The sequence below is a fragment of the Numenius arquata genome, chromosome 4 (genome assembly GCF_964106895.1).
Source record: "Numenius arquata chromosome 4, bNumArq3.hap1.1, whole genome shotgun sequence".
NCBI classification, from domain to species: Eukaryota; Metazoa; Chordata; class Aves; order Charadriiformes; family Scolopacidae; genus Numenius; species Numenius arquata.
In genome coordinates this window covers 49,123,637-49,150,056 of record NC_133579.1, presented here as the reverse complement: position 1 = coordinate 49,150,056, position 26,420 = coordinate 49,123,637, and the positions used below count along the sequence as shown (strand labels likewise).

At 38.3% G+C, this 26,420-nt stretch overlaps 1 protein-coding gene across 1 annotated transcript in view; it reads left to right on the top strand.

Moving 5' to 3' along the window:
* The first annotated feature begins 264 nt into the window (after window positions 1-264).
* The window catches only part of RETREG1 (reticulophagy regulator 1), a 65,455-nt gene continuing 39,299 nt past the window's right edge, over window positions 265-26,420 (top strand). The window contains exons 1-3 of the mRNA XM_074146172.1: window positions 265-530; window positions 15,729-15,835; window positions 17,586-17,616. Coding sequence (XP_074002273.1) covers window positions 265-530; window positions 15,729-15,835; window positions 17,586-17,616 — 404 coding nt within the window. The remainder of the gene's footprint in view (window positions 531-15,728; window positions 15,836-17,585; window positions 17,617-26,420) is intronic.

The following is a 26,420-nucleotide window of genomic DNA, read 5'->3' as shown; positions in this document are numbered from 1 at the left end:
CGCGCACCACCGACAGCCTCCACCCACCCCACCCCCCGCACCTGTCACGCGCACGCGCAAGCCCTCGTGACACCTGCCCGGAGGGCGGTTCCCACCCCTCGCCCCGGTGTCTGGCGCGCGGCTCGCGGTGACGTCACCGGCGCCGGTGGTTGGCGGGGGGGTAACGGCCGCGCTCCGGGCCCCGCCCCGGCCCCGCCTCCCGCCGGCCCGGCCCCGCCCGGCCCCGCCCGCCCCAGCGGCAGCCTCGGCGGCCGCCACCGAGCCATGGCGAGCGCGACGTCCGCGCAGCCCCGCGGGCCGGAGTCAGGCGGGGAGTGCGGCGGCGGTCAGGAGCGGCCGGAGGCCCTGGAGGAGCGGGGCTCGGCGGCCGGGGATGCGGAGCCGGCGGAGGTGTCAGGCGGGGCCGGGGCGGCGGCGGCGCTGCTGGGAGAGACGGGGCTGGCGGTGGGCTGCTGCATCGCAGCGGCGCTGAGCTGGGAGCGGCCCCTCCACAGCCTGGGCGGCTTCGTCTGCGCCAACCTGCTCTTCTGGTGAGCGAGCCTGGCCGGGATGGGGACCGGGGGCGGGGCCGCGACCGGGGCCGTGCCCCCCGCGGGAGAGAAGAGCCCCTGCCCGGCAGCGGGCGCCTGCTCCGCCACCCTCGGGCTTCGCTCGCCCCCCGGCAGGAGCGTTTCTCCCCGCGGCCCCCTTCCCCGACCGTCCTTTGAGGGGAGCTGACTCGCTCCCCTCGCTCTCTACCTGCGCCATCTCCTCCCCCTGCCCCCGGGGCCGGGTATGGCCCTTTGCGTTGTGTGCACCTGCTTCATCGGGCTCCTTCACCCGCTCTGCCCGCGCTCTGCACCCCCCCATCCTCCCCGTGTGCCTTACCGTCGCCGGGAGCCCGGGCTGGAAGGGGACCTGGGCGGCTGTGGCCCGCCCCGCCGAGAAGTTGGGTTCCTTGCTGCGGGGATGAGCGGTGGGCCTGCCTTTCTCTGGGGAGTTGTGAAAAACCCTGTGAAATCAGGCCTCGGGCCCGTGGGTCGCACTGCGCTGTTGTCGCCGTCTGTTACTTCGGAGTTCGTTTTGGGTGTGCGCTCTTCTCCAAATTGGTGGCCTAGTTAGTGGAGGCTTTGTGGAGTGGGGACAGCGGGAATGTTACTGCAGTGCACCAGTTCTTTTTTTTTTTTTTTTTGTGGGGTCATTAGCTTTTTCTAGTCAGATACTGCTTTGGGGAATAAAACCTAGAAACTGACATAGGGAACTGTTCGTTGTTGTGTTTGTAACAACCCTTCTGTTTATTTCTGTAGGAAAAACTTGTGTTTCTCTGTGAAACTTCTTCAGGACTTTCCCCTGATCACAGATTTTGCTGATGCCTACGTCTTTCGTATTCTGATCTCCTAAAATGTTGCCGTATGCCTGCCTGCTCATGTAGAGGGATTTATGTGTTAGGGCTCTGCCTAATAATACCATTGAGTCTCTGAGACTGAATTGAGTTTCCTCTCCTGTGGCTAGAACTGCCTCCTTTCCTCTTAAGCAAATGAGTGGCAAACAAGCAAAGAGGTGGATTAATTGCAAACTCCACCTAGTTCTCTATAACCCTAACAGTGGGATGTTTAAACATGCGGTCCAAGTCATGGAAAGAGAACTTTCTGAAGCTTTCACTGCACAAGAAAATCTCTCTGTGTAAATATTTTCAAAATCATTTTATCCTCTTTAGTAGCAGGAGCAGTGTGTGATGTCTAATTTAGGTTGACTTAATTATTATCCATCTTGCTCTTAGGTATCCAGGGTAAATCCTTTCATTGAGGAAGTGACATGGGTTTGCTCTCATTTTCTGCATACATCAGAGATCATCTGTTCTTTCAGCAATTTGGAAGGGTCATAATGCTTTGTCTTTCTTTGTGACATGGATCTGTGTCCTGGTTTCAACTGGGATAGAGCTAATTTTCTTCATAGTAGCTGGTGTAGTGTTGTGTTTTGGATTCAGGATGAGAATAATCTTGACAACACAGTGATGTTTTAGTTGTTGCTGAGCAGTGCTTATACTAAGTCAAGGACTTTTCAGCTTCTCATGTCCTGCCAGCAAGGAGGCTGGGGTTGCACGCAAAGCTGTGAGGGGACACAGCCGGGACAGCCAACCCCAACTGGCCAAAGGCATGTTCCATTCCATGTGGCATCATGCTCAGCATATAAACTGGGGGGAATTGGGCAGGGGGCAGCTGCTGTTTGGGGACTGGCTGGGCATCAGTCAGCGGGTGGTGAGCAATTGCACTGTGCATTTGTTTTATATTATTATTACTCCTTCCTTTTCTGTTTTATTAAACCATCTTTATCTCAACCCATGAGTTTTACCTTCCCCCTCCCCCCCCCCCCCCCGATTCTCTCCTCCATCCCACTGGGGGGGAGTGAGCGAATGGCTGTGTGGTATTTAGCTGCCTGCCGGGTTAAACCACAATAGTCTGATAATATTTTCAAGGACAGCATCTGACAGAATACATTTTTTGCATCTGAAGGAATAGTAGCTGCTGGGCAACCTGTCTGCTATTCTTTTTTCCAACTTTGATCGTAAGCAAGGTGTATATATAGTGGGTGCATTATGTGGTGCCTATGGAAAATGTCCTTTGGTAGTCTTACTGGCAACTTGTTACGTGACCAGTATTTGAACCTACTTTATCAAAATTTAGGGTTCACTCTACTTTCTTACTGTCAAGATGAGTCAGAATGGCAAAAGTCAGGGCAAGGATTGCTTTTATTTTGGTGTTCTTGTTGTACCTCACCAGGAAGCTCACTATTGTAGTGCCAGGGAGATTTGAGAAGTGGAGACAAACTAGGAAGTATGTAGGAGCAGGTATGATGGCCAGTGAACTTCTGTGGTTTGAGACTGAAGCAAATCAGGGAAGATCTTGTAGCACACCTATGACATCTGACACTTTGAAAATGAAACAATTGTTTAAATCTAGTTTCACATTTCCCTGCTTTAGTGTTGGCATCGGGAGTGTTTGTAGCACAGTGTGTTTGCTGCTTCTCCTTTTCTCCTTTGAGATCCAACTGGTCAGCCTGGTTTGTGATGACTCAACCAGTCGCTACTGATTCAGAACTGGGAACAAGAGTTCACCCCTGCTGCCTGTGAAGTCTCTCCTGAGTGGGCTCTGTGCTGGCCGGAGCCATGGTTGAAGAAACGTTTCCCAGTTACTGCTTCATGTGCCTCGTCTTTCTTTGTCGTGTGCCTGCAAGTATCCCTATCCCCATGCGGGGGTAGTTGCACTCCCAGTGTGTAGGGCCTCTAATCTCAGTATTTCTTAAAGTTGAGAAGTCTGTATTGCTGGGTGGGAGACTTCTCTCACTATGTTGGCAATAGTGTTGGTGGAAGAGGGAGGAAGGGGAGGTGAAGTTTAATTTTAGTTTTCCAAATGTTGAAAGAGTAGTGATAGTTTCTTCCTCCCATCCCTTTAATTTTGGTGGGATTGTGTTTTCCCTCACAGTTAGCTTAGTTCTTGTATGTAGGCCATTCAAAATACTTCATGTGTAAACTGTTGTAGTAGATGCTGCTGAGGGTCAGCTATTTCTTAGATGTCCTGTTGCAAATACTTTTTTTTTTAATTTATATTTGCTTCTAGTCTCACATTAAAAATCTTTTAACGGTATGCAAATGCGTTTTTGATGTTTACTACTGAAATAATTGTCTTGTAGGTACAAGAAATTTACTATTTTAATTCTATTTTGTTTTCCTTCATTTTTTAAATATTTCTAAAAAGTCATCATGGGCTCTTTTACAAGGCTTAAAGCAACTGGTTCTTGATCTTGTCTTTAGGACTTTCTTAGACTAGGCAGTGCTTACTGTTTTTCAGTTTCCTTGGATTTCTAACATCAAGACTGCAGTGAAGTTCAGACCCTGCAAAAGCTGACGTGATGTGCTTTGCTTTAATATTTTGAATAAAGGTATCCAATTCCAATGCAATTTGGATTTTACATATACTGGCATATCTAGTGAACTAACATTTAACAAAATTTGCTCAAAAATTAATGAAATGAGGTGGCAGTTAAAGTAAAAAGAAATCTGGTTGTTGAAAAAGCATCCGTTGTTTATCACTTCCGTTATTTGTTCACCATGAACAGTTTTAAGTCCCCCACCCCAAATGAACCCAACTGAAAATCTTTAAAATGAACATGGGTTAAATATATATTATTTAGCACCTAATCATCTGAAATGTGATATGGATTCTACTTTTCTGCTGTAGATAGTTTACAAACTGAAGTCAAAATGCCACATAAGAAAATAAGATCTTTTTTATCTATTTTACACGCATAGTACTGAAAAAGTGAGTGATGTGGCCAAGAGCAGAGAAACTCTGTGCTGGTGCCGGAGGTTTAGTCCAGGTATTCTAAGTGTTAGGCTACAGGCTGATAACTTCCAATCTTAGGTTTAATCTTAGATAAATATTAACAGTCAATCCTAGATTTTAAGATGGTATCTAGCCTAATTATTACTTTGTGAGTGTATGGGGTAGGGGGAGTAGTGGCAGCTTTTCATTTTTGTTCTCGCAGTCTGTCATCTTAAATATTTCTGTGAGGTCAGGGGGACAAGTTTATTTTCAGTAATTCTGTGCTGTTAGGTGTCTTTTGTAGTTTGCAGATACTTGTTTCAAATGTACATTTTATATTTCCAGATATATGTTTCAAACATAATACATTAACGTCTGCAAGGTCATCCTTAGATGCACCAGTTGCATCTAGTCACAAATTGCCCAAATGAGTAATTTCCACAGGGTTTCTTGGGAAGAAAGGCAGCAGAAAGACTAAAATGAAATAGATCTTTTCTCTGTTTCTGTCTCCTTGTGGAACGCGTTTATTGCCCTGTTAGCCCAAATCCAAATTTTTCTTTCAGGATTTTTATAAGCTTTATGGTAGACAAATGTGTATGTTACTGCAGGTCTGTTATATGATGTTATTGTACTGGGTGAACAAATTAACTGACCAACTGGGTAAAAGACAAGTATCGTTCCTTGATTTAGACAGGTATACTGGCCAAATTTACTATTAAAAATAGTGTCTTTTGTCACCATTCGTACTCACATTTTTTTGTTTTGTTTGGTCTTAGGCCTAATGAATATTTTTTTTTATGGGAGCATTAATTAATGAAAACAGGAAATAACATTTCTTACATCTGAACTGGCCATGTGCATTGCATCAAGCAAAGACTGTGGTAGGAAGGGTGTTCCAGATATAAATCTAATGGCTATCTAAATGTTAGTAACAAAAACACATTCAGAATGTAGAGGTTTGGTGTGTTTTAAGTATCAAATTTGATTTTAAGGTGTGTTGTTGAAGTGTTTGTTTTGGTTTGGTTTTAAGTATCCACTTTACTCGTAAGATTTGTTATTAAAGTGTTTCTTACTTGAAATCTCTGCTTGGCAATGATGATGCTTACCATGGAGAGATCTCAAAGTACTTTTTCTTCATTAATTTATTGTTTTGACCAAAGAAAGTAGTACTGGGCTAAGCATTTCTTTCAGGTGTTTGCACACAAACTGTAAATGGTGTCACTACTACATCTTGATGGACAGCTGACCTATAAAGCAAGGTTTCTGCACATTTAGGGCAGTGCGCTTACAAAGCGTATGCCAGCATCTGCATTTTTGTTCTTTGTTACGAGAAAGAAACTGACCTATTAGACATGCAGCAGCCACATTTGTATAGCTGTTCATAACCCTATATATGTTTGGTATGGCTGTCATTATGTTGCATTTTGAGTGTTTGAGAAAGGGGACTGTAAATTTCTGCCTGCTGTCAACATTGACTGTGGGTGTCAGTGGAAATGCAATCCTCGGAACTGCTCAGTCAAACAGGACATCTTAGTGAACTTGGCATCCTGAACCTTAGGAAGTTCACTGCTTACAAAATGTTATTTTCTTCTTAGTATTGTGTGTATTAGGTGGTCTTCTTATGCTAGTGATGTTATTGCTAGAAGGGTGGTGTGGTGCTCACTAGTATTTTTCAGTCAGTGTAGCAGTACTGCCTGGGTGTTGTGAGGTTGGTGGCTGTTTTCCCTCAGCAGTTTGTGTGGTCTTTTAAGGATGACTCACTTAGTCCTTGTACCAGGATCATGTGGCTTTTATCCATCCAAACCACTCCTCATTAGCGGCATGCCACCAGAAGGCATTAGTAAGAAATTCACAGAGACTCTGCACAGACTGTATTGGCTATGTAAATTCAGCTTTTAATTTTACTTAAACAATTCTGGACTTTTGATGAGTCCAGTTATTGAAATTTCAAATAGCAATATATAAATATTTTCTTCACTGTTGCTTTAATTCAGCTTTACCCAGTAATTCAGTTGTTTCAGAATCCTTTTTTTCCCCTCTCATACCTAAACTTTCCCAAAACCACACTCAAATCTGAGAATATATTGAGCAAAATTAATACAGAAAGAATTAATTCTGCCCAAATTTAAACCGTAGGAAGAAAATATTCGATTCAAAATACTTGCTTTCATTTAGAATATGTATGGAAAAGTCATCGGTGGCTGGGGACAGGAGGGAGATTACCGAACTAAATTAAGTGAGAATTGGAATAAAAGAAATCTGTTAAATCATAGAGAAAAGTGCATTAAAATTAAGTGGCTTGGAGTAAGAAGGGGTATTGACATTTTGAGGCCAGTTTGTAGTATGGTGACCTTCAGATCTTAAATTTGTCATGTCTTCCAAGACAGGAGAACACATCTATAAGTTTCTGTGACAAAAGGTTTTTCTTCTTATAGCAACCAGATGCTAAGTGTGATTTTGAACTTGAGAAATTTCAGTCTTCAGCTATCTTGGTTATATAGGTAATCTTAGAGGTACCTTTTTAGTCATTTTGGGATTACTTTCTGAAAATTCAAGTATCAGAATAACACAAAAGTAAATAGTTTAATATAGATTGTAATCCTGTCTCAAACCCTAATAAAAGTTTCTATCTCTTATCCCTCAAATCAGGGTAGTAGAATAGGTTATGTATTGACATATTTCTGTTGCAATTATAACATGTTCACTATCAGAAAAGAGAAGAAAAAAATTCTGGCCATAGGCAGTTTTGAAACGCACTGTGCATCCACATGAATTGTTTATTACATGGTTGCTAGTTTGTTTCGTCTCGTTTGATAGTAGTCGTACTTAATTTGCTGCCTTTTGCCAGGCTTTTTTAATTTAGCGGTATTGTGATTATTCTGTTATACCCAGCTACAGTACGGTAATTTGCTGCTTGTTGTGCAAGCTTAAAAAAGTGTTTGTGGATTGTTGTTTGTTTTGGATTTTTTTTTTCCCTAGAAGGTGATATTCCAAAATATGTTTTCTCAAGTAAAGCTAAAATTCCAATGGCAACACAAGCTATGATGTAATTTTAGGGTCTACTTGTTTTCACTTAGGCAGTTTAAAGCTTATGTTCACTTTTCCAATGCAAATTATTAAAACTTTTTACGACTTTGGAGTTAGAAAAGTAGAACAGAAAGTTACATTAATTTAGTTTAGTTAGCAAAAAATTTAAAGCCATTATCTCAACAGCTTTTTAGTGACAGTTTGCATCGTTTTGGCTGAGATTGGTTTACAGGAATGAAAATTGACATTGTTTTAGAGCCAGACAGTGTTACATAAAAACCTGGACAGTTTACAGCATTTTTCAACCATTAAGATGAAAACAGGATCAATCAGGAGAGAAATCAAATGGGATAATTGAGGAACTGAGGGAAAGCGAGCATTACTGAACAATTTAGGACCAAATCCAGACTGAGGACTTTGCAGAAGATGGAAATCCCGAACAAAGGAGAATAGAGGAATTGCAACATGGCTTGGGTTTATTCTGTCTTGCTAAAACTTACAAATTCTGTGTCTAAAGCAGTTGTCTTAAGAGAGAAATGGTAATTTCTTCTTGTATTAACTCAAAATAATGAGACCTTTCAAATAGTAAGTAGAATTTTGAGAACAATGGAAGTTTTGTGGGGATATGCTATGCTCCATGGTGGATGTTACAGGACTAATGAGAGCATTAAAGAAAAGGAGATTTAGGGCAGCATGGTAGAGGTGAATTGTTTAACATCAAACTGCTGCTACTGTATGAGAAAATGGGATTAAGATTTCTTCTGTACTTTGCCAGAGTACAGGTTAATTAAGGTCATCTCGGCATGTTTCCGCAAAAATAAAGGAAACCGGGTTATTTGATGTTATGTGTTTAATTCAAAATAATTTTAAGTTCCATGGAAATATCATCCCCTATTTTCACTGATGTAACAGGTAGCATTTGATGTCATAATAGACTCAGAAGGTATGTTATTTTAACTTTCTCCTTCTCAATGTTTTTTTATTTTATATGCCTATCTGAATGCAATAGGCCACAGTAAATCTGATCCACAAGCCACAAATGTTGAAATACGATTCTAACTATTGCATTCCCCAATACATTTCCTTGCAAACAGTGTGAGATAATTTTGCAATGTGACATTTTGTTATTGACTTACCCTATTTCCCAGACCACCGATATACTTCCAGATTTACCAGCTTATAAGCAAATTTCTCTTTGATTAAATGCAAAGCATTTTAAAGATTTTTCTAATGTTTTTGCTTAGAGAATTGTAATATTTTAATTTTTACTCAGACCTATTTACAAGTTTAAAATGTCATTTCTTGTAGTTCGGTTAGAGGGAATATGCAATTTGAATTCCTATCCTATGTGTTACTAACTTGAGTTAATAACCATGTAATTCTTTAGAATTGTCCAGCAGTTTGCCTTTTGCCCTGCAGCCTGAGCGAACTACTACTTCTGCAGGTGGCTGTCAAAGTAATAGTAATGTAAGTTTGTGGGAGTCAGTTTCTTATGACAGGGGATTTACTTATTATTCCAAAATCTTTATTCTTAATAAGTTCTAGAAGGTTTCCTAAAGAACAGCTGTCCAGGCTTGATTTGATCTGTGCTTTCTGGCTGAACAAATACGATCCTAATCTTTTGAATAAAACCTGACAAATAAGCCTCTTGGATAAAAGGTTGATGACTGAGTTGTCTTTGTCTTGGCAAAGAAAGAATTAAAGAAAATGCTGCAAGTCTTAGAATAATAATCATGGCTCTTCTCTTTGGTTATTTTTATTGTTTATTTATTTATTTTTATGTATTTAATGACAGACTTTTTGGTCTTCTGGGCACTATCCAATGAAAAACTCATTGCTGGTTGGCACACAAGTCACAAATAACTGCCTTCCAGTTCTTCGTTCTATTCAGGTTGAAATATTTTATTAAAAATCTTAGATATCCAAGTTCTTGGCATTTTTACTTAGAAAAAACTTTAATTGAAAATAATGTTTCTTCCTAATTTATGGCTTTACAGAGGCTCACACTTTTCTCCACTAAATTAAAAGTAATTTTAAACGTTTTTTAATGTACATAGTTTAAGAAGCATTCTATCACAGTGTTTCACGTGTTTTCAGCTGAACAGATATACAGCTATTTGAGTTCAAGCTGCCGGGCACCCAGGGAGGTCATGTGCATATTTTAAATCTGGATTAGCATGCTGTCATTTCTTTGCAAGGTGGAAAATGTGGAGTAAATGTTTTTAGTGTTTTCTTGAAATGATTTTATTCAACAAATTATGCTTTTTATAGGGGTGAGGAGGTTTGTTAGAATTTATAAAATTTTTGTTCATTCTAAAGTTTTTGACAGCACATGTATTACATGCCACAAAATACATTTGCGTATTTTACTCTCTGCAACAGGGATTCTGCTCTACTACAGGTTTTGTGTATCTTTCAGACATGCAGATTGACAGTTAAATATGATATAAATTTAATAAGATTCTACCAAGTTCTATTCTATAAATAGATTCTACCAAAAAAGATGCATAAATTGTTCTGCCATAAGTGGGTATTTACTCTTTTTGTGCAGGGATGGGGAAAGGATTTTTGTACTGTAATTTTTGAACAAGTATCTACTTTGGCTCAAACCAAGATGTACTAAAGGAACAGCAGAAAAAACTCTGGATTATTGAGTGCTGGCTTTCAAATGTGTTTAAGCATTTGGATTTTAATATTTAATATTTACAGATACTGCATTTTGATAATTACAGAAGCTTAATATGGAAATCCTTTACATTTAAGAGCAATTCACATAGAAGTTGTAAATTCATGTGTTTTCAAACCTACTTTGGGATGTTTTTTCAATTAGGAGAGTCAGTGTTAAATTACCGTTAAATAAAATATGGTTGAATTTAATATATATTGTTGCCCATAGATTCACAAGAGGGCAAAGAAAACGATTGAGCCAGTGATTGGTAAGAGCACAAGCTTTCTGATACTGCCTTTGCAGTGTATTTCAGCAGTGTTCTTCAGGAAGTGCATTTCGTGCTGTATTTAGAGGAAAACTAACTCTCCTCCGCTTCCCCAGACCTCTTGCTTGAAATAAGCCTCAGAATTTATTGCAACCAGCCTGGTGCCGGTCACTCCAGCAGTAAGCATGGAAGAATATCCATTGTTGGCAGTTGAGCACTTCAAAATGCATTAGAAATACCTGATCTGTACTGGTGAGAGCCATTCTTTAGCTGGTTTGTGTCATAGCCGACACTTGCATACACGTGCCTCATTTGGAGCTTTTGTTCAGTGGTGCATCATAGCCGTGTCTTACAGAAAAAAGACCTGTTCTGTGGGGAGCTATGGCTGGAAGGTGTTGGTGGATTTTCACCTTGGTGTTTAACGCGGCAACAAGTATGTACCGACCTGCACCACAAAAATACTCTGAAGAGTTTGAGCTCTGGTTTTAAGATGTAAATGTGTTTGTTGAACACTGAACTAAAATCCTCAAATCATTCATGCAGCCAGTAAATGTGTCATAATAGCTGATGGTGAAGCAAAGCTCTATGTTCGTGTCTCTTATTCACAGCTTTCATGTATTTGTGTGGTTATCTTTCGAATTCATCTAAGAATAGGTGGTTATTAAAAGTGTATCTGCTAAGACTTTCTAGAAATAAATGGTTGCGGCTGCTAATAATCTGTTTAATTCTTGATGAAATATTTTCTTACGATTTGTGTTTGCAAAGTATGTCATTCATAATTCTAGAATGTGATGTAAAAAATATAGCATCTCATCTGTAATTAGGCTTGTGTCGTTGAATTGATACATTTAACCTTTAAAGCAATTTAGTAGGTCCATGCCTTCCCTGTATCTCACAAGTACAATTAAAAATAGTTTTTGCCATGCCCTGTAAGAGTTCGTTGTGTTTACAGACTGCGATATTGTGTGACAGTGTTTGCCTCTGAAATTTCTTAGCTGGCTTGTGCCCCTGGGAGGTGGCTACTTCTTGATATAACAGATCCAATGGATAATTCATTGTGTTAGTTAACATATCTTGCCAGTATTGACATACAACCATCCCATACTGTAAAGAGCTGGAGAAAAGACACGAGGGATGGGGTATCTTAGGGTACTTTTCTCTCTTTAGATGATGTGATACTAGACAACATCACCTCCAGGAGCAAGTACAGGACCTCTCTAACCAGATTAGGTCTAATCATTAGTTTTAATGTGTTGCTCTTCTACTATATACAGTATTGCTTTTGCCATTGGGATTTCAGATGCATTTATTGTCCCATCTTTTCTTTTCATCTGACCTTCACAGCTATGGGAAACTTGTCAAAAGGATGTTCTTTTTTTATTTTTAGTCAGAGCATGATTCTTGAATTTAAACATAACATTTTAGCAAAATATGAAAGTTGCCAAAAGACTGAAAAGGTTACACTTGAATATAGCAACTTCCAAATAGGCAATAGAGATTAATGGCAACATGTATTTATTTCTGTGATGCTAAAAATAAAGAAGCATTACTTCCTAGGAGAAGTTGCATTATGGGATTTAAGAAAATTATTTTGTACTCTGTAGTTGTCTGTAGGTAGGAAGAAATGAAGGTGACAAATGCTAAAGAGCAGGTAGGGTAGCTCAGTGGAATTTCAGAATGGTGTGCGCTCTTTTTCCGTAAATCTCACACTTGCATGTAGTATTGTATATATGCATTATTTTAAAATTGTGACAGAAAGAATTTTGACTTTTAAGTCTGGAAGTTGTTGAGTTTTGACTCTTAATTGTGCCATTTAGAGTTATTTCAGTCCAGCTGCAATACAGCAAGACCAAGAAGAAGAAACTTGTATGCCTTAAACTTCTAAATTCACCATCTTACAGAAAAGGATTTGCCAGCCACTTTTAGTAGACTAAAGTGGTCATAGAATGAAAATACCACTCAGGTTGGTAGGGGCCTCAGGAGGTATCTAGACCAACCTCCAGCTCAAAAAAGATCAGTACTTAATTCAGAACAGATTGCTCAGGGTTTTGTCTCGACTGCCTTCAAGGATGGAAATTCCACCACCTCTGTGGACAACCACTGCTTAATTATCCTAACAGTCAATAGTTGATATCTATCCTATTTCATTTTATAATCATGGTTTCTCAATCTCCCACAGAGGGGTTCAGTAGCAGGCTTGGCTCCATCAAGCTTACATTCTTCCTACGTGGAAGAATGTAAGTTGAAAGGACAACAGGAGGTCAGCTAGTTTGACCTGCTCAAATTAGGTCTAGTTAGACCAAGTTGCTCAACTGCTTACCCAATCATGTTTTTGGAGATCATACTCCGTAGTGGTCTGCCATCTGCTCACTGCCTCCAGTAGCTCTTTCACTTGACTGCTCTATACGTCAACCAGAAGACATCTTTCACAGGTGAGGCCACTGTTGCCATCAGCCCAGGGAAGAGGCATTTCTTGCAGCCCCAAAAGCAGATGGCTGTATCCTGCCTCTGGAGCTGTGTCTGAGTAAAGGCCTCTCGTGTGCCGGGGATACCTATTTCAGCCAGTGCTGGGGATCAAGTCCTCTGGTACCTCCTGACCATTTTTGTGCGGTCCCACACTGTCTACAGTGGAGTTTCTAGCCCCCGTGTCATGCAAGCTGCCTTGTTAACTGCTGAAGTCATTATCTGAAATGCATAATTCTATACGTTGTTTTAACCTTATCTCTCAAAATACTACAGAACTTAGGGAGACAAATCTTGCTTATGTCTGTAGTAATAGTTGTTACTTCCACAGCACTTGTAGAAGAAATTCAACAATTTGAACTTCAGCCTGTTTTGTTTACTGCTTAAAAAGAGAGCATAAAAGTTTGTTGAATACGTATAGCTATTGATTCTTCTACTAAACAGAAATGGTTTTGTGCAGTATATGATAACGTCATTCAGGAGCCTTTCAGTTTTGTCAGATATGCATGTGTGTTAGAAATACTTCAGTAATCTCTGTTCTTTTCCTTAAAAAAGAAGGGGGGAAAGGGCCATAACTCCTAATAATAAGCAAAAATACCACTGAAACTATTTGTTAGTCAGGTTGCTATGCATCATGTTGATAATTCCTATAAGAATTTTGAATGCTGACACTGTTATCATAATAAGTGGTTTTCAGATCCCAGCATGCTGGACTAACTTTTTGTTAAGTTTATGATAGACAAAAACTACAAGGGGATCTCACCATCTTTTGACCAGTTAAGGTTTCAAGAACATAGATCTGTCTGACATGTCTCACATACAGTTTTTCTAATCCACATTGCTAGAGCACCTGAGGGCTGACACACACTGGCTGTTAATGAATTCATAAGAGATGGTCTTTCTTGCTAACAGCACAGTCTAAATAAACAGTACTGAAGCAGAGGAGGAAGGAGTGTGACAGCTAATAATGTTAAGGCGTGGTAAGTCCAGTCAGAACAATTCAAAGCTCTCCAAATACGTGACGAGCCCTTTTTTGCTTACTACATTAGCTGTTCCAACTAGATTACAGTTTTTTCTCCCAGAAACTATGGATCAGAAAGATTGCAGTATCAAGAAATCTTGGAAGCATCTTTCAGAGAGGATGCTACCTTGTTAATCCTTGTTTGCTAATCCTTGTCTGCATTAGGGCAATTGTTTTTAACAGCAGGTGACAGCTGTGATTGCAGTGAAACTGGGAGTATGGTTTAATTGTGAGCATAAAGTAGGTCAAACATGGTCTGTATATTCTTTAACAGACAGGCTAAACCTTGTTAGTAAATATCAGATCTTACTTTTAGAAACTAGTAAAACGTGTGTGTATGTATGCATATGCATTCACACACATAAATATAAATTTCAGTATTGGTGTATTTCTTTAAAGCATTGAGGACTGGCCAATGCTAAGTGCTAAGCTGGGGCATACTGTTTGATTCTGTAAAAATATTAATGCACAAGCACCACGAAGGACCTGTAGAATAGACATGTTATTAAGCCTACATAACTTAAAGGTAGCATTTGTTACAAACTTCTGCTGCTCAGAAGTTGTAAGAAAAAATCTTCATTTGATTTTTCTTTATGGTGTTGCATTCCTGCTCTCCTTCATTATCAATAAGTTAAATAAGAAGGTTAAGCAAAGTTTTCAGTGCAGTTAAACTCAATTCTTAAACAGAATCAAGGATGTTTAACAGTGAAGATTATCACCAAGAAAAATAGTGGGACAGCATAATGCAAAGCTGTTAGGAGTTTTGATTTAATAAGATATGCTTGGGCAGCTTTGAAAGAGCTTACCTTGTAATCATTTTTCTTTAAACATCTCTATTGCTTTTCTTGAGCTGGATGATTTCATACTTGTTTTTTGTTTGGGTTTTTTGACAGAGTAGTGTTATAATTCCAACTCTGCACAGATGTAGAAACCATTCATGTTCAGAAAAAACTTTCAGAGTTAGCTTATCTGTTTGTATTGGAAATCATATCCTGGTCTGCTCAGGGTGATTGGGCGTTATGAATTTGTGTTAAATGGGAAAATCGGTGGCAGAGACATTTTCTTTGATGCAATCCTGTTTTTTGAGGATTGCAAGGAATACTGGAGCAGTTTTCCAAAACTGTGGTGTGTCCTGAGCTTGTTACAAACACCTAGAAATCAATTTTCTTTTTGAAAATCCAGGTGTACTCAAAGGTGTCTCTTGGTCTCCTCCAGAGGCTGTGCTTTTGTTACTCCTTTTCACTTCCCTTCCCCTTCTTTCTAGCAGAAAAACTGCAGCAGCAACTAGTTAGGTGGCCAGTTGCCCTGTTTTCAGATCTGAGAGGTTTCCTGGAAACCTTCCAGCTTTGTATAGATTTTGTTTCTGTTGGTATTCTCGTTTAATCCACTGCCTTGGACAGTGGTTTCTTACCGATGTTGGCTATCATCAATTTTTTCTTTCTTTTTTTTGAAGTTAATTGGTTTTGCTTTTACCTTGAAAAAGATACTAATGTTCTCATTATCTGTATTCAGATCTCTGGCTTAAGGTGCTTGAAACAAGCTATTAAAATACTTTAGTTTTTTATTTTTTCATTTAATTGAATTTTAATTCTTACTTTGGATCCTTTTTTACGAGTTAAGATATTTGTCAGTAAAAAGGATAGAAGAGCTAATCTCCAAACACACCTAGATAGCAAAGTCAGCAGTGCATGAGGTTATAAATCATACATTCTGAGTCTAAATCTGTTTGACTTGATTAGACGTGTTCTAAAATTTTTATGTAATGAGAAACAAAATTCACAAAAGCTTATTAAAGACAAGTTTGAGTATTATGCTGTTGTGGTTTGGGCATATACCATGAATGATACAGAAACTAAATTCAATTAATGTAGTATCACTCTATTTTTTTTCTCTTTATTTACAGTACTAATAGTAGCTATCAGTTTACATAAACTTCCAATAAGTTTACAAGTATTCAATGTTTATTTCTTCTTGACATTCTAGGTTTGTTGCACTGACCTCTTGGAGAGTGTATCATCTGACTTCTCTTATAATACTTGGAGTGCTAGTTCTTCAGATAATAAAGGATTTGGTATTCTCAAGGATAAAAGGTAAAGCAGTATATTGATAGAGTTCCTTACTTAAACACCTGCGATTCAGAGCCTTTTAGTTCATTATAAATCCACTTTGATATTATGGTTATTGTAAAAGTGTTAGCTAATTGCAGAGAGAAATAGTATGTCTGTGATGGTCTATTACCGTTTTCAGTGAAGTTTTCCTATATTTTGTGGAAAAGGCATTAGGAGATCTGTTTTAGCATTAGTATAATTGGTATCAGTGAACAATCAATCTTGTTTCATAACTGCTAGGTCTGAAAATGCATTTTTTTCTAAAATACAAAGTTTTTTTAAACATTTCTACTTCTGACATTAGTCTAATCACAACATTGTTGGAAAACTTGGGAGACCCAATATAAGTACATCAGTTTGTAAATAGATTGAGAAAGGACCTATTGTAGCACAGTTGAAATAAGAAATGAGCAGTATTTTTTTTCTACTTTATATAGTGTTTAGTTTCCAGTGTGTATGAAGTCTTATGTGAATACAAGCAAGTTTGGAAGGGATTTTGAGTTTGTTGGCTGGGCTGTTGTTTGGGTGTTTTTTTAAATTCCCATGCTTCGTTTTCATCTTGAAAATTCTTTGGCAAAATGTTCATCAGTCTGTAATTTTCATCGCCAGGAAGATTTTTTTTTTTTTTTTAAAAAAAAGTGTCTTATTTTGCCTTTTGTTTGATGTTGAATCCCCATGCACAGTGTTTGAAAAATCACCTGCACATACTTCAAAAGCAGAAAATAGGTGTCAGAGAAGCAAGGTGTTGCTCTTTGATGTACTACCACGTCACTTCTGACTCCCAAAGCCTTTGCTCCCTGCTAAGTTACAGCAGTTATTCACAACTTTTTTTGAAGCATGGTTTATTGTCATTGTTTTTTCCAGTCTTCATTACCATTGTTTCCTGCTTGAGCATTACAAGCTCAGAAACCGCCTTAAGAAGCTTAGCAGAATTTGATTTTTAGGCTCTTTGTTGTATAAATTGCCCCTAATGTTTGTACCTCACTACATGGAAGATAGTGATTTACCTAAGTTCTCTCTGATATTTTTGTATTGACCAAATCCAAGGTGTACTAATATTGACCAAGCTAAGACAGTAATACTGTCCCATCTTCATTTGTGTTTCACTCCTGTTTCTAAGTGATTATTTAACCGTTCATTATAGAGATGAGGCTAGGAAGACCTATGTTTCCTAGCTTACAGAATGATTATTTTACTATAGCTAACTTTTTTATTTTACTATTGCCTTTGATGGCATTGTACACAGAGTTCAAAAACATTCGGGTTCTTGAAGTAATACTGTAGAAATCTTGTGGTAGTGACTTGAAATCAATGAAGTGCCACTCCAAAAAGCAGAAAAAAATTCTTCCCAGTATAACACTTCTGTGTACCTACTTCACACTTCCAGCCAGCCACTAGGTGGCAAGACTATTACAGATTCGTAAGGAATGTAGAAAGGGGTTATCAGTTTGTAGATGTAAAGCATAAGTTGTCTTCTCCTTTCATGTGAAGATGTAGCAATATAAGATACTCAGTTTTTTCCATTTATATTTTTAACAGCTGTGTTAAGTTTACAGAAAACAATTTAAGAACTGTTACTCTAAGCTGATTATACCCCTCCTGTTTTGACTGTTATAAAGACTCCCTTAATCGTTTTGTCTCAAATATGAACATTCCTTATGAATAAAGAAGAAAATATATATTGTTTCTGTTTCAGTGCATTGTGTTTCATCTTACATTCCCACAATTGCAGGTGCGCAGCTTTGGAGGACCATCACTGCCAAGTAGGTATATTATTTTTAGTATATTGGTTATTTAATATATTTTATTATAGTTAGTCTGAAATTTTAAAAAAAGGTCTGTTTTCCCTCTAATTAAAATAGAACTGAATTATTTTGATTTTAGCATCTTTTTAAAGTTTATTAACGCTTGTTCATCGATTTTAATATTTAATAAGTTTGTAAAAAGTGTATTTTTTCTGATTTGAGTTGCACTATACGGTAACATATCAAAATATTTGTAGAAATGCTTTTTCTTACAGTGGGGTTGTCATGTTTTGTGTTTTCTGGGAATTGGTGTTTTCTTTGAAGTTGGTTATTAGGGAAAAATACTTTGTTGGTTAAGGAGGTAACTTTCTTTTAGAACATCATTGTACCAGTGCTGTCTAGAAGCAGGTAAGCTTCCTGGAGTTTCCCTTTATCTCTGTGTAGTAGCTACCGCAAGTAAGTGATCATTATAATTTCAAATAAATATTAGTTGATGTCCTTAGGAGCAGAAATTAATCAGTAATTGTGAAGTCTGTTGGCTTGCCATTGGGCTGACTCGATCTACAGTCAAATGTTTGCATCATGTTGTTAGTGTATAGTATATAATGATTTAATTTGTTATATAAACAATGTCTCTAAATGGTTTACAAATAATCCATTTTCAGAATACAGGTTTTTATATTTAAGGCATTATTCTTCTAAACAGACCACCAAGAATTATTGTATATATGACATCATTTAAAAGCAACTGCTGCATTATGAACATCCATTAGTACACTATTGTATTACACCCTGACACTGAAGAGACAGTAATGCCTCTTCTGCCTAGAGATAGATACCGATATCACGGCAGTTACAGAATGCAGTTCAGATGTCTAGTCTTTCCTAAACTCCTACAGGTATGAACTATTCTCAGGCTTTCTCACAAATCTGAAGTGGAGCTATATGGAACTGGTGACAGGTTAGTTCATGAACTGAGCAGCGTAAAATGGTTCTAATACTTCTCAATGTATCTGTGTAGGCCAGCAGTGCTTCAAAGATTTTAACTGAGGAGCCATTGCTGTGGCACAGTAGGTACTGTGACTTTCATTCTTTCATCCTCTTCCTTGTGGGAGAATTGTACATAAAACTTACTATCTTTTTTTGGTTTTTACATCTGAATTTACCTGTTTACATTAGAGAAGAGGAAGGGAAAAAAAATAGTCAAATTGCTTGTAGAATGGAAGGGAGCATAGGTTTTTAACTGCCCTTTGTTTCCAAGAAAAATACTTCTGCAGTACGAGACCATTTTTTTTTCTCTTACTCACCGGTTCAGGTCCCAATATCAGAAGAATTGGTCTTCACAAAAAGACTATAAATAGTACTTGGGTACTTAGGTTCAGGTTTTCGGGTGTCCAGAATCTTGGACTTGACTCACTGTCCTGTGGGAACATCTATTCTATTGAGTAATATAATACAAGCTTTGTATGTCTCTGTGTAAAATTTGCAATGGTAAGAACACAAGGTCAGTTTGTAAGTCCATCTAGCCCAGTGTCTGGTCTCTGGAGGTGGCCAGCCAGGAGAAAGTGGGTAGTGTATAAAAGCAGGACAAGCTCGCAAGGTGCTTCTCCTGGTGTACTTTCCCAGCCTCCAGAAGCTTACAGTTAAAGGACTTCTACGTACCAGAAGTAGTGTCTTCCTCCCCACTCCCACAGCTGTTCTAGGTGGACTTTCCATGAATTTGTCCTATTGCTTTTGTTCTTACAAACTTCTGATATTCACAACATCCTGTGGCACAGATATCCACAGCTTTGAACTACGTGTTTTGTGAACACAGCTTTGTGTTTGTTTACTGCTATATAATAGTTTCTTAATACCTTTCTCATGTGACTTTAAGGTGTTTTTTTTTTTTCTATGGGAATCTCTGCACATTTCATCTGCCTTTTGGCAAGCAAGTCACTTGATACTTGGTTAAAGTTCTGCAATTCCTTGCCATTGGTCTCCATCTTTACCTGATTAATTCCTCTCATATCCCATGACTTCTTAGTCTCCGTAAGAGCATTTGATAGGAGACTTTGTTGAAAGCCTTCTGAGAAATCCAGGTGACTTTTCATGGATGTCAGCGTTCTTCTAGAAGCCGGTTGACTCTGAAAGCACAGAAGGTTTGTAATGCGATGTCCTTTACAGTGTACCATAGGACAGGCATGCATATCCTTTGTTAGATTTCCTGACAGTTTGCACAGAACAGAGATGAGTCTTTACTGGTTTGCAGTCCTCTGGCTCTTGCATACCTTCTCTAAAAATAGATGTTGTTTTAGACACTTCACAGTCCTCTGGTGTTAAGGTGGCTTTAAGAGAGATTATTTATCATAAATGAAATTTCAACTGTTGCACTGTAGCTTTCATTTAGAACTTTTGTAAGTTCATATAAAGACTTTACATTTGTTTGCTCTGTGGGTGGGTGTTTGGTTTTTTTACTTTCTTTTTTCTGAATACTGCCATAAATGTGCCTGTTGATTGGGTTGAAATTGGAAGAACTGCTCTAAGATATTGAGGCTGGATGCATGGTTGCTTTTTATTTTACTCAAAATTGGATATGAAAAACTGTTTTCATGGGGTCTTATATAAGCAAGCAGCGTCAAACATATCCTTGTGCTGGCTGTTTACAAAAAACACTACCCAGCAGAGTATCACACGCTTAACATACAGACAAAAAAATAAGTAGATCTCTGGCACTTTGGACGAGAGGCAAAGCCTATTCTAGTAAATTAAATGTGTTCATTACCATTCTCTGGCATTGAGGCCCACAGGCACAAAGCAATCTTGCCTGTAGCGTTTAACAGCCTTATGGTCCACACGGAATGGCCCTGTAGAGGCTGGAAAGGGTTCCTGGTCTGTGCCAACTTTGAAACTACCTTGCGTCATTTGGGAAAGTGCTAGTTGGCATGCGCCAAAACTGTGCCAAGAGCTATTTTAATGGTTTAACACCATAAATGACTAATTCTAGTGCCTGACAACATTGCCACATGCTGTTTATCAAAATAGATATAGTCAGAAAATAAAATTGATCTAAACAGACTGGTTTCCGGCCTTACCTTTGTGTTACATAGTTGTGTTTTTGGAAATGAATATCAGTCAGTCTCTATCACACTATAACGTTTCATAAATGGTGACACCACTTTATGATGATTTTAATAGTGAAATGGTATGCTTTGTACTATTACTTTTGGAATTAAAGCTTGTGGTGGTTGGAGGGTGAATGACTGATTATCGCTGTTGTGAAACTTGCGGTTTTTTCAACATTCACATGCACTGTGCATCCCTTCTGCTGCACATATATGCCAAGCATCAGAGATCAGAGTCTTGACAATAAAGATACTGTTAATTTCTTGTGCTTGCTTTTGGTCCTCCTTGGTCCCTGGTAAGCACCGCTGACCAGTTAAAGCTTCCTTTTCATTGCCGTAACCCAAATGGAGAATACTAGTTGTCTCCCATTTAAAATCTGTGTAAGAAGACCTGTGCTTTTATTTCTAATGAAGTAATTTGGTACTACTTAAGTTAAAAATTTTAAAACTGAAGCAAGATGACATCTCATCCTGAACCTTTCTCAGTGAAGCAAATTCTTGCGCCATGTTCTGCTTCTGAATCTGCTTCTTTGTCTGAGGGATTTATCTACTGATATCTTTGCCTGTTTTGAAAAATGGGTAACAACTGTTAAAGGAGCAGTGGAGAAGGTCACTTGTTAAATTACTTTCTTTTACTTTATAAATCTGTTCTATTTCCTCCTATCCTAGCAAGATTTCTTTGAAACCTGATGCTTCTCTAGTTGTGCTAGCAGGTGTATTAGAAGATGCACAGGAATTGTGGCACACCTTAATTTCTTGAGTCACGAAATCTAAGAAGGTCAAATTGATGTTCCTTCAAAGTTACCCCTTTATAGCAAGCCTAAAAAAATCAGCCTGAGAAGAGACTAAGCTACTGACAGCAACGGAAAAATCTATGTTACCAATAAAGATGTTACACAATTCCTCCTTTCATCTAATTGCCATGCTTCAATTATTATGTCTGAGGCTTTACATACCTCTGATTTGCATATGCTTTGCTTGCTGGGTTGGCTTAAGACAATCTACAAGTCGTTTGCCTAAAGATTTCTGATGTAGTCTGCCTAGTCTTATTTCATGATCAATGGAAAAAGAGTTGAAATACTTTGTGAGAGATGTAGCATGATTCCTCTTGTCCTAAATGAAATGTCTGTAGGCTGGTCAGGTACATTGTACCTTAATGGTGACTTTTGGTTTCCCCTGAATATACAGTAAGCCTGTGGTGTGGTGAGACAAGTAAGAGGACTTAGAACCCTTGTTCAGCCTGTTGGTCTGAAGGCCTGTCTGTCTTAAAGATGCCATTGACTGTTGCTCATGGTTACATTAAGAAGCTGACTCTTGCAGCAGTGCATTGGAATACCGTTCCTCAGCAGTAACAACTGCAGGGCTTGACAAACAAGCATGGGGACTAGATTTGCTTCTGTCTCTTTGTATATGCAAGCAGTTTCTCTGAAATTAATCTCTGCCACAAAATGATTATGTATTCAGATGATCTTGAGGATAAGTTGCTTAATTGTATCTTAAAAAAATATTCTGTCCTTCAGGGTTTTGCAAAGAGATCTCTTTGTCGATGAGCGGATTAGGAAATAAGAGGTATTTTTCCACTAGGAAATCTAAACAGAATTGAAACTCTAACGGAAGTGTTTCTGTTTTATGTTTGCTAATCCATTTCCTTGATGTTGTAGATAGGAACAAAGTTAACATAAGTCAAGGGCAGTCATCACCAAAACACAGTACGATCAGTATCGGTTTCTGTTGCACGGCCCCTTAGGCTTGGTTTGATCATCCCGACAAGATCCATTCTTCATGTGGCTGTACACAGCTGCATGAAGTCTGGTAACAGATTGAAGAAAAAAGTTTCTGTGCACCTACAGGAAGGCAGAGTGCAGAATATAGTCTAATGGATAAATAGGTAAAAATAGGCTTCATAGAGCAAATATTTCCTTCTTCCATTGTTTCAGTATAATCTGAAGGCATCTAGTGCACTTAAAGACTTCCACTCCTGGTAGTTTGTAATGTTTGCTGTTCTGTTCATTTCAATTCATATATATTACTATGAGTTTGTGCTGGAATATATATATATGGCTGAATAACATACCTCAAATAATTCTGCTTACAAATATGATTCACCCTAATGTTCTTAATATAAAAAAGTGGTTGCAGTCCTGCAAAAAGTAGTTGCATACTTGTGGAACTGTAGTCTTAGCAAATGGAAATTGAGTTTTACTTGCATTTAAACCTATACTGTATTTAGTAATCACTGTACTGTTCAAATATCAAATGGTAATGATCCTTTGTTTTATATAATGCATTGTCACAAATCAGATAGCTAGCAATATCAGTGTGGTTTCTCTTTACAAATCATAAAGCCACGTTATATATAAATGTTCAAACTCCCTGCAGATTGCAGAAAGAATTGTCTACATTGCAAAAATTTCTTGACACTTGTATTTTTTTCTTATATTGTGTGACTTTTTCCTGCTTTCTGGCTAGTTATTTCTAAATTAACTCACTTCTCAGGTAGTATGTTCTTCAGAGTTTATTTTTATATTTGATAAATGATAAAATCAACATTCTGCTAAGATTTTTGTGTGTTCATTTTCTTACAGGAACAAAAAATAGTAATACTTAAATAGAAAGGCTGTAACTTTGGCAGAAGTGTCACACTTCAAGTCTGAAAACCATTTAATACATTTTCCTACAGACCTATCCTTGGTTGTTGGTTGGTTGGTTCTTTTTTGTTAAAGGGAACAGGAAACAAAGGAGGTGGCACAGCCTTTGTAGGTGTTATTTATCTCACAGGTAGAAATAGTTGGTTTGTTTGGCTTGTTTTTTCCCTTACATTTGCCAGAAATAATGTGTGCTGCACATGACCAGTTTCTTCTCACATAGAGAGGTTTGCAAACTTTCGAAGTCCACTTCCTGTGGTTCTTTAGTGATTTAGTTATAACGTGATTCTGCCTTAGCCATCACAAGACATTTTCCTCTCTTCCTCATCTGCAGGAGCTTAATTCATCTTTCATTATGGAGGGTGCATGAAAGAGACAAAGAGAAAATGTTGAAATTGTCAAGCTGCTTTACTATTACCAAACAAACATTGTGTATCTCTTCCTGTCAGACTTACTTGCCTTCTCTCCATATTAGTTAAAAATAAAGGTTAAACATTCTTGTAGATGCAAGAGAAGAGTAGCTTCTGAGGAAGTAAGGGCAGAAAAAAAGGGCCAGCAGAATTTTACTGGGGCTGCTTTAACTTTTTTAGCAGGAATATATTCCATCAACTCAATTAAATATTTGCTGACTCATGAGTTATGATTTCAGAAACTTTTATCATTCATGTTTGAGCATCTGCATTGCTCTTAGCATGATGCCTAAACTGAGGCCTTGTCAGTATCAAGTAAAAGAGATGAATTGTGCTGTATACCAGAATGTCTTGTAAATGTGTCCTAGGTATAGATTTAGTTTTTTCTAAAACCATTGCAAGTAACTCAAGTAGGTTATATTCTGTTAGGAACAGGCTCCTTGTTTGCTACATCGCTTGTTTATTAAGTAGTTTCCTGTTTTGCGTCCATGCATTTGGCTTGTCAGATACAGTATTTCCCTGATGAGTTTCGCTGTTGACTGTTTCACCCCGTTTTACAGTTTGAGCTTCTCTTTGAACCCTGATTCTATTTTAACTCCTTGATTGTTTCATCTCATTTTCCAGTCTGGGCTCCTCTTTGAACCCTGATTCAATTCTGTTTTGAATCACAACCTCTACAGTGTCTGCCACTTCCCCCAGGGTTTTGCCACTTGCTCATCTGAAGGATTAGTGGAGATACCGAATGAAAATGCTAAGGACCTATCAATCTCATATAACAAGATACTTCTAATACCTGCTCTTTGGTATGGCTTTTCAATTAAATGTGAAGTTATTTTACAGGGATTGCATATAAGCCGTGCTTTTGCAGTTTGCTTTGAAGTGTCATATAGGAAAGTTTCAAAAGCATTGCAACAGTTGAGATACATGCTTCCCTCTTTTATTTAGGATGGGCTAGGTACTTTTTTTTAAAGAAATATGCCTTCTTTTTTACTTGTTTGGACACTGAATAATCCTCATTGACTGCTTTAACAGCCTCACAGCTGTGTTACTAACTTGGTCAGTATCTCCAAACAGTTGATCTGAAATTGCTTGGGTAGCCCTATTTTTCCTAGTTTTAACTTCACAAACCATAATTCCTTGAGAAATGTATTACTCTCTTCGTTTGTTTCACAATTATGGCCCTTCCTCTAACCCATTGGTAGTCAAAATTATAAAGAATTACTTTAAACTTTTCATTCTATTTAGAGAGCTCCAAAAGAATTGCATATTGTATATTTTGCTTTTGCAGCACTAAGATACAAGGGAGTCATTCAGAAGATTGCTGTTGTTTACCTCTAGAATTCTTTTTTTCCTTCTGATAACAAAAGTGTTTTATACAAATGTTTAATTGAAATTTCAAGATACAGAAGAACACCTCACATAGTCTGATTTGGCAGTTGATTTTTGGTCTCGCTAATCTCTCACAGACAGGAGATTTCAGTAATCATTTCTAAGCATATTGTTTGAAAGCTTTTTTTTTTTTTGAGCATTCTTTTTGTATCTTCTTAGGGATAAACAAATATTCTTCCTTGAATAAATCAGAAGGAGTAATTTCATGGAACAGCCTCAGGAGATTTCATGTGGAGGCTTCTAAAAATCCTTACACCTAGCATTTTGCCAGTTTGCCTCCATGTTGAAAAATAGGTCATCTGGGCACCAGCAGAGTGAGACGTGTATTTTTACTATGCTTAAATAAACTAGGTTTGAAATACTTTTATTCAGGTGAAGTCACTGCACCTATTATTAAAAGTGTGAAATAAATACCTGACATAAATGCAGTTGTTGCAAACAGCAGGGTATGCTGCATCCTGTGCAAAAGTGACTCAGTAATTAATTTCCTTTGTTACTCATTGGTAAAAATGAATTGTTACACTCAGCTGAAAAATGCTAGCTCCATAATGATGGGAAGATGGAAATACAGCCTTTGTTTGCCATTTTTTATTTAAACCTAAAGCAGTTTTTCTTCAGCAGTTTTCAATGTATAGTAGAGCCAGCTCTATTCCATAATTATTTTTTTTTGAAGTATGGAGCTGCAGTCACCATTCAGTTATTCATGAGAGTTTTGCTTCTGGATCTGCTGTGTCAAAAATGCAGTTCTGTTAAAGGTGTCTGAGCTCAGCCAGGTGGATTTGTACTTTGTGAACAACCTAAGAACTGCTAATTCTGAGCTGACCCAGTTCTGATAGCTCTGTGTCATGCACGCTGGCATGTCACATAATACCCATGTTACCATCACTGGGGAAAAAATGCAACCTCCCTGCTGCTGTCTACCATCATCTAGGCTGTCTCACATCTTTTTTTTATTGCTATGTTTATTGTAATGATAAAATGTTTCTTTTTATCACAGTATTAACTAAACATCAAGTACAAGATGTGTAGAATTGCAGGTGTTTTGGTTTTTTTAGTTCATTTTGTTTCCAGCACTAAGAAAACAAAACAACTCCTGGAAGCTGACAGGAGTTGAAAGGAAAGTGATAAAGCAAATAGAGAAAATTCCATGAAGGAGGTGAGTGGAGAAACAAAGCAGAGGTGCAGAAAGAGAAAATGGCCAAAATGGTTAGTGTTACTCTGGAGCTCTCCCATGCCTCTTAACCCTTTCTCCACCTTTCACTATCTCGGTAACA